Here is a 9,215-nt window from a genome sequence, read left to right on the forward strand (position 1 = left end):
AAGTATGAGTATGGATTAATTCATCACACCTGAAGTAAGATGCAGACATTTTACAAAGGGTTTTTTCAAAGTTAAGTTCTAAAAACACAGTGCAGTATTTACGAAAGATTAACATAAGCCTCTAATAGCAGTTTAACTTGTTTGTCCGGGGAAGTTTGAATTGTTTAATGTGGTACTCTTTTTCAGAAGTGTTTCACATTCATACAACCTGATGCAAAACAGTGTTTTGCTTTTGGCAGTTACGTAGCTCAAGTGGACCATTTTTTTTCCATAATGTCTTTTCTTATCAGATTCACGATTCAAACTTGCAACCTCCCAGTCACAAACTTACTGTAATCAGTCTAATCCTTTGAAGCAACCATGTTTGGTTAAAATTCATATTAACAGAGAATGGATGGTTATTCATATGGGGAAAAAGATCAATCATCCACAGCGAAATTTAAGCAAAATAGTGATTTATTGCAATTTTAACTTACATGATAGAATAATTATCTTATATTCATTAAACTTCTATTATCATTTAAGAATACACAATAAATAGAGGATTTCAAAAACCTGACAATGCAATACTTAATACCTAATATGGTTTCATGTGCAGTGATTGTGCAGAATCAATAGCTAAACCCAGATAAGCCAAGTCACTGGGAGGAGCCGTTTCTGATTTCCTTTGCAAAACTTTATCAGTTCGTCCAGAGGACAATGAACATTCTGCATGCATGACTGTCACCTAAGGAACTTGTCAATGGTGTTGCGAGGACCGAGGCCTCTCGCCTTTTTAGATGGTGGAGAGGAAGGAGTGTCCCGTCTGAAAGACATTAGATCAAAGCAAAAAAAAAGTAATTAATTAAGGGAAATTGTTGTGAATTAATTGTACTTAATCAACAGTATTTGGAATATGCTGACACCACATGTCAACATTTTGTGCAGAAACAATCTGTAATCAAGTATTCTCACCTTTTGTTTTTTGCTTTACTTGTTTGCCTTAACAGGAGGTGGCCTTTGTCTGTGAACAGAAACAGACACTCATGGACATGGACCAAAATAAAAGAAACCCTCCATCATTATCTTCTCTGACAAAAGAAATGACATCCACTGAGGAGACACAATTGCAGCACCGCTTCAGTGGCATAAAGAGTGCAATTTCTGAGGCAGGCTTGTTTAAGAGGAAACCATGGTGCACAGACATAGCCAGTTCATTGTAGGAAATGAATAGGTGAGAAAGTGATTTAGCCATTTCCAAGACCAGGGCAAAGGAATCCCCATGGGGCGAAATTAGATGTCTTTTCTCTGTAGGAATCGATACAAGCTTCTCACACAATGTCAGTGTCAGTAAATAAGAGGGTCAGAGGCCACTGCATCCTCCGAAATAGACATTCCCTCTGTTAACTCAAAAAATGTCACATAGCCAGAGTCTAAAGACATTACTAACAGGAAGGATATGCATTCAAAGACTTCAGATCTCGCCGGAAACGCTGACATATGTCAGACCCCCAAATACACAAGCAACAAAATGCATAATTATCAGAATGGGATTCTCACAAACTCACCTGTCACTTTGGTGTTTGTTACTGTAACTGAAGGTAGATTAATGGAAGATGATGTCTGTCCCCCCAGCTCATGCAGTACTTCCTGGTTCAGGCAGAGGTCAACATGACGATTGAACATAGTGAGGTCATTTGTGTCCTGCGTCAGCTGACATACTGGGCAGATTAGGACAGGACCTTTACCATTACATGCCTGAGGCTGCTGCAAGGTCACTGGTCCATTTTCACCATTGATCAGCAAAACTGTTTGGCCTGAATCATTTTTCAAGTTGTGTTGGTCTTGCGGGGAATCAGGTTTGTTTGACTCCTGCTTTTTTTGAGCCTCAGACTCCCTCCTCCATTTGTCAATCACTTCACATTCTTCATGGTCATTCTCGCCATCCTGATCTGACTCAGAGTCAGAAACTGTGATTTGATTTGGCTTTCTAGAAACATCACTGAGACACTGGTCTATATGTTGGTTGAAGACATTCAAATCAGTCGTCTCCACCTGCCTGAAACACACAGGACAGGTGAAACTCTCTGACACTCTGCCACCACGGTCTGATGTGGAAACATGAGCCTCTGAGAGGGAAACACTGTCATTTTCTGAGAGACCAGATGCTTCACAGTTACTCTCTGACCTCTGTCCATTTATCGATGACTTCACGCTCTCATGAGCATGATTGCCTGTGGAAGTAATCACAGAAGCCTTTTCATTGTGGACTTCCTCTTGTGTGCTTGCACTCACTGCCTGGAGTTGTAGTCTTTTGGCATGGGCCTTTTGGAAGAAAGACATCTGGGGTTCATCACTAGTCTGACCCTCCTTTATCCCCCATAGCTTAGTCCGCCAGGGAACTTCCTCCTGTCTCTGGCACTTCTGCACCAGCGGAGGACAAGAAGAGAGATGCTCCCTCTCAAGCTGGTAAGAGCTGGTAGAGTCTGTCTTGCCTGGCTGGAGGAAACAAATGATGCTCTTCTGCAGAGGCTTTTTATCATCCGAACTGATAAAGGCAGAGATTCGAACACCTACAAGCACAAAAGAAACATTTTCTGGAGGCAACTTAAAACAAATGCCAACTGTGTTATTTTTTCCACATGCACTGTGTCACAGATCATTTAGATTTATTTCAAGCTAGTTATATTAATTGATATGCAATATCTAATTACCCATGAGTCTCAGTCTGAGTGGCTGAGGGCTTTCCTTTTCCATTTCTGTTTTCAGCAGGTCTTTGGCAGCAGCATAGATCTCATCCACTGTAGCAACAGCATACGGCAGCGTCACTGCCCTGGTTTTCACTTCAAAGTTCACGTTCTTCAGCTTCAGTGTTACTGTTTTACCCTTTAAGACATTTTTTTTTTTTAAATACAAAGTTGAAGTCATATTAGCATTGCAAAACCATTAGAGTCATTTCTGTCTGCTATCAAACAACCTCTTAATTACGGACATAATCAATGATACTGAATGGAAAGACCATATATGGAGCAGAGCTGAATATCTGTGTAATCTGTCATATCACTGATTGATTTGTCAGAATGCATTTTCATGGGAAACACGCCACAAAGCGCTGCCATAGTAATGATCACATTACTATCTCCCAGGGAGACATTTCCTTGGCTGATAGTAGCTCCCGCTGTCTCCTTAATGGCCCTGCATTTTCTCAAGCTATCAAGGCCACATCGGGACCCAGGCAGGGGGGTGATGGTCTTGCCAAGCCATCCAGTCCTTTCTCTATCGACTCGGAAAGGGAAAAACAGGTTGAGGTAATTGTATGAGATACAGTTTGGAGTCAGGGCGATTCTTGGAAAGCCAAGAATAGCATGTTTGTTTGTTTGTTTTTTAACCAGTTTAACCATTCTCTCTCAATCCATTGTATTGTTGTCTATTTTCTGTTCAAAGATTGCCTGTTCTTGCTTCCTTTTGATCATCTTCTAATGCCTAACATCTAGCCAAGCAATGTCTGCTCATAGCACCACATATACGGTTGTTGATGTAAGCAGGGCAGAATGTTAGATCAAATGTTGTATCGTGTTTGCCAAAGGTGAGCTTATTCTAACAAATGTAACCTATTTGTTCAGAGTAAATAAAACAACTCTCTGTCATTCGGTACCTTCAGATCTTCTTTCTTCATGTCTTCTGCTAAATCTTCACAGAGCTCCCTACATAAAGACAACTGTTCCTCAGCCTTATTTAATTCTCTAAATGTCCTGTAAAGCGTAAGAAAAGAGTGGAGCAGAGAGAAAATAAGAGAGAATTAAGTGGATGGAGACAAAAAATATTGTTTTGTTTTTATGCTTAATGAAAAACATACCTCTCAGTGCTCATGCTTTTTCTTTCCTCGTGCCTGTATGGAAACAAAGAGTGAGGATTAAAATCAGGATTATCTCCCCTGTCTGGGCATAATTTTTGTTGTAAGTGTCGTTAAACTGAGTGAAGTACCTCGGTAGGTATGTGGAGCCCAAACCCAGGGAAACCTGTATGAAATGATGCCAGGATGTCTCCGAGAACAACAATGACAACAACGCCATCTGCTGGCTGAAATGAGAACAGCTGCTGATGTCCAACGCATTCAGCATTTTCTCACTCACCTTCCCTATGCCAGAAACCTGGGAGAACACACAGACATTTTTACTGTCTTTAAATATTGATATGACTGCTCTTTAATCCATCTTTCCCTTGTCAGGAGCACATTATTATTCACTTTACACCACATCTATCAGCTTTTCATAATAACTCGTGACTACAATCCGACATCTTTCCATAATAATTCACCAACAACACCTCGAAGACTCTGTTTATGTTTCAGCTTGAGCAATGTGTGCCGTACTTTGCGAACTGGGAGGTTCTGGATGAAGTCCATGACAGCCTCTCTGGTGGATGGGAGTCTGTATTGGCCGTTGGGCTTGTTCTTGTCACTGCACACTTTGGCAAGCATCGTGTTTGGAGCAATGCCTAGAAAAGTGAATAGGGTAATTGAATAGTGTATTTGTACATGAGCGGCTGGTAAAACACATAAATAATGTTGATCATAATTCTAAACAGAAGGTGAAGGAAAGATGTTGCACTTTCATTATTATTGTTGAGTAGTTGTTTTTTTTAACAGTTAAGTATTATAGTCCTTTCCTGTTTTTCATCAAGAAGTACAGAGGTAGGGAGGAAAACAAAGACGATATCTCTGATAAGATGGAATAGAAAAACGAGTAGGAAGGGCAATATAATAATACAATTATATGAAGAGACAATGAAGCACAGTGTTTTCACTTCTCATATATGAAGGTATGAAGGTATCCAACCTGCACTGGCAGTCAGCATGGTCTTTTGCTCAATTCGGAAGCGCATCTCTCTCACAGCCTCCTCAACAGACGTCCCAAACACTTCGAAAGCCCCGCCAGCTGCACCAACACCTTCTGGGCTCAAAAAGCAGGGAGAGGAGCTCGGGCTGTCCTCAAACAGAACAGGAGAGAGGTCTCTCACCTCTGGTACTGACTCATGGGGAAGATCAATCTGCTCTTCACCTTTACAGAAAAGAAATTAAATCATTATTATACAGATTGGATTTCTAGTGTATGAAATTTAGCAATGACTGTTTCCTGTCATGTCTTTTCTGCACCGACAGTACTTAAAACTACAGTAAATGTGACAGAAGTGGCAGTTACAAAACACACCACACTATATCATTACTCTACTTTTCTGTATGATTAAGTCCTGCCTGTTTCGCTGGTGCTGGTGCGGAAAAGGTGTGTTCGTGATGATTCAGGGCAGCTCTCCCTCAGTTTCACGTGGTCTGTAAAATCCAGATAAGCTTCATCTAGGCTCATTGGCTGGAAATGAGGGTCATAGTGTGCAAAAATCTCACGGATCTAACAGAGGCATACAAAATCAAGAAATTGTTTGTTGTAAACTACAAAAAGGTTGCATAGCAGGTGTTTTCATATATGTAGAGGCCTGTATTTATGTCACTCTCACCTCATTACTCACAGCTCTGTATTTGTCAAAGTTTGTTGGAACAATGACTAGGTCGGGGCAGAGTTTCTTTGCAATGAAGCCGGGCATGGCAGCTCGAACTCCGAACTTCCTGGCGTGGTAGTTAGATGTTGACTGAAAAAGGTCCAAATAAAATACTTTTAAATAGAAGAAGAACAGAGACTGTGGGTTTTGTATTTCAACTAAAAATTCTGGTTTGAGAAATAAATTTGATGAGGCTCCGTATGATTTGAATTACTGTAAATCTAAATGTTTATTTATTCATGTGTATTATATTCACCATGTTCATGTTTATTGCTTCTTCTGATAACATCTGGAATACATTAAATTCCTTGTACTTTTTTACTTGGTGAATACATCTGATTCTGATTCTAAAATCCATAAACTTTTTTCCATTGTGAACTAACTAATTGGAGGATTGGCAGTGCGATTCTCGACTCCTCCAATTGCTCCCGAAGGCTGCGCCATCAGTGTGTGACTGTGTGTGTTCTCCAGATGAGCAGGTCGGCACCTTGCATGTCAGTATCTGCTTTCAGTGTATGAATGTAAATGTGAATGGATGAATGTCACTTGTACTGTAAAAGCACTTTGAGTGGTCAGAAGACTAGAAAGGCGCTATATAAATGCAGTATACTATACTGTAACTTGAGAAAATGTATTATTGCCACATTATACAATGAAAATGATGGTTTGAAGATGTATAAAGATATGGTGTGTGATTAACACTTTACATAAAGTACTAATATTTTTTTATTTAACAAGCTGTAACTAAATTGCTGTAGTGAACTATATCACAGAATGTTGTACTATTTGAACTGCAGCCTACTTTTATTATTATTGTTTATCTCACCAGCATGCTCATAGATCCAACAGCCATGGGTTTGTCCTTCAGCTCAGGACAATCTCTCATTTCCACAGCAGCGTAGAAAGCGTCCATGTCCACATGTACAATTAAATGACTTAAATTGCGTCTTTTCTCCAGCTCGTAGGCCAACCTCTCCACCTACACACAGAGATTTGATAATCATGATCTGCTCCAAAAAAAGGGGATAGAGCTTTTTTATTTAAAACCACATAACATGACTTACCTGAGCCTGTGCGTTCTTTAGCTGTTGTTCTGTAATTTGCACCTTTTGTTGCATCATTTTATCAATGCGCTGGTTCACCTGCTGCTCTTTCTTCACCTCATTTTCATAAAACCTGGATCCCTGCAGGGTGAAGGACATGGACAATAAAGAGTTAGAGATTTCCAAGCACATCTGTAATGAGACACAATAGCACATCTTTTCAGGGCTGTGTGTCATTACATTGCAGATATGGGACTTTCATACAAGGCTGGACATTTCATACTATCCAGTACACTTATAGAGCCATATTTATATTCTTGTGGGTGACTGCAGTGAGCAAACGAAAACAGCAATGGCTGTATGCATGTTTGCTGGTGTTTCATACAAAACTAACTAAACAAATTGTTAGTATCTACCTTGGATGACTCCATGATGATCTTGTTGATCTTATCCCTGTCAAGACCTTCCATACCAGCCTTGTTGTCATTGAGGGCCATTCTGGACAGGAAGCCCTCTCCTTTAGTGGAGGCAACCCCATTCTCCATCCTGAAGAGTGGACCCTTGATGGGAAAACAGTCGTTTGTTTTTTGTTTTATATTTATAGCAACGTTAAGGCCAACTCTGTTCTCAGTTAATTGTAACCTGTAAGAGACCGTAGCGATCTGATAATTGCGAGTATTTCAGCTACAAACCTTTTCTCTGTGAAGTGGAAAAGTCACATTAATCCAAATCGCTCAGCTTTGTAACGATCTACATGTTTTGAAAACAGTGACGTCAAAGTTTCTGGCGGCACTTCCGCGTGTTTCCGTCATCACAGGAAAGGGCGGGGCTTGTCTTATTTACCTCTACATGTCAAATTCATAAATTACATTAACTGATCATTTTAATAAGTTTGGTTATGTATTGCTGCATACGTATTTGAGTTGACATTGAGAAGCGTTTTACCTCTTCATGATATCACAGACGCCAAATAAAATGTAATTGTATATATAATGAAGTAGTCCAACATGCAAATGTTCAAAAAGCAACGTAAGAAAAAAATGACGCTACGCATTTTAGGTGTTCAAGTTTCAAATGTATTGACATATATTTGTAATAAAGAGCACACTCAAATGTACATAATGAAAGTCAAATTGTATTTTAAGTAACCAACAAAGGCATATACATAACGGCCAATAGATTAAAAAGCGGGTATTTTTTTAACATGAAACAGTATTTACATAGAAATTATAAGGTATTGAGTGAAAATAATAATAATTTCAAAAAGATGTGTGAAACCAAAGTATGGATGTATTTTTACAGCGCCCTCATGTGGTTGAGACACGGTATTGGTTCTTGGTAATAAAGTTAATTTAATAGGCATTATTTTATTATTTTTACTTAAGAAGAAGCTGCTAATTACCTCACAGCTGAATTAATTAGGGCCATTACAAGCCAACAAAAGCTGCAGATGATTATCCCTCCGTTTACTTGCGTCTCTATCCTTTCAGTTTCAGGCTGTTTTGAGAAAGTTTCCTTTGAGATCTTACCAAGGTTTAGTGATATTCTCTGACTTAGACTAAAGGCCACGAACTTTAGACAGTGACGTTATCAGTAGTATGTCTAAAGTGCAAGGAATACTCTGAAAATGTGGTGTACAGAGGATTAATATGTGCAGTATGACTGTGAAATGTAACCTTTGGCATAGTTTGCTGGTGGAGAGGATTTACGGCAGCTATACTCACATTATTCACAGAACACCTGAAAACATAAGTTCACCCACAACTTATATGAATGGTAATCATTCCTGAAAGTCCTGAAGAACCCATCTTTTTTTTTTAAAGCCCTCGATTACATTTTATTAAGAACACATTGATATTACAATACAAACAACTGAACAGAAAGTATTACAGAAAAAATAACATAATCACAAAGCCACAAGCAGACATAGAATGTAGACAGATACATAAGAGAAACATAAATAAATAAATGTAAGTTTAAAAACTCAATAAGCCATTTTGAAAACCAATTTAAATAATCTAGCAATGTTGTCCACAATGTTTCTCAACAGATGAGATTTGTTTAAAGATTTTTTTTAAAGATTTTTTTCTGTGTGTGATATTCAACTTTCAGATAAAAATAATATCTTTACCTTTTATTGGCCAAGTGTGTTTACACATTTAAGGAATTTGATTCCATTTTAGTGACTGTCAATACACAGAATAACAACGCAACAACTGTCAGAAATACACACAAGGAATGACCATATATGCAGGTGAAACTGTTTCTGTGAACTGTGAACAGGATACAAATAGTAGAAAAGAAATGAAGGGTGCAAGGAGTGATGAGATATTAAACAGAAAAAAGTATATAATAGTAGGTGGTTATGTACAGTATATACAGCCTGTTCAAAATACAGTAGTGCCTTTCAAAGTAGCACAGGGGGAAATCAAGTGAAATCCCAAATTTCTGGATGTTTCGGGGGAGTATTGGTTCACTCCTCCATATGTTGCGGCCCTGCCCAGTTGTACAAATATTGTGGTCAGCCAGACATTTGAATATCAAACTCGTCCTCAAATCAGACATCCCATTCTGCCCCAGCCTGTTTGTTCTGGGTGATCCTCTCTCCTAAAAAGGAGGCAGACTCAAATAATTCAATGT

At 39.0% G+C, this 9,215-nt stretch overlaps 1 protein-coding gene across 2 annotated transcripts; it reads right to left on the minus strand.

The window, feature by feature from the left end:
* Window positions 1-554: 554 nt before the first annotated feature.
* Window positions 555-7,338, minus strand: polk (polymerase (DNA directed) kappa). Of its 2 annotated transcripts, none has more exons than XM_062418116.1 (15): window positions 7,268-7,338; window positions 6,992-7,135; window positions 6,597-6,716; window positions 6,359-6,511; window positions 5,503-5,622; window positions 5,234-5,384; window positions 4,818-5,039; window positions 4,352-4,476; window positions 3,964-4,130; window positions 3,836-3,868; window positions 3,635-3,731; window positions 2,694-2,865; window positions 1,548-2,552; window positions 955-1,003; window positions 555-805 (listed from the first exon to the last, which is right to left on the minus strand). In XM_062418116.1, exons 2-15 carry the CDS (start codon window positions 7,118-7,120, stop codon window positions 724-726), a joined length of 2,625 nt encoding a protein of 874 aa, XP_062274100.1. In that variant the 5' UTR covers window positions 7,121-7,135; window positions 7,268-7,338; the 3' UTR covers window positions 555-723. The 2 variants fall into 2 exon arrangements, with proteins under 2 accessions (XP_062274100.1, XP_062274099.1); XM_062418115.1 differs by having other exon boundaries at window positions 5,491-5,622.
* Window positions 7,339-9,215: the final 1,877 nt, after the last annotated feature.

This window comes from Scomber scombrus, chromosome 4, assembly GCF_963691925.1.
Source record: "Scomber scombrus chromosome 4, fScoSco1.1, whole genome shotgun sequence".
NCBI lineage: Eukaryota > Metazoa > Chordata > Actinopteri > Scombriformes > Scombridae > Scomber > Scomber scombrus.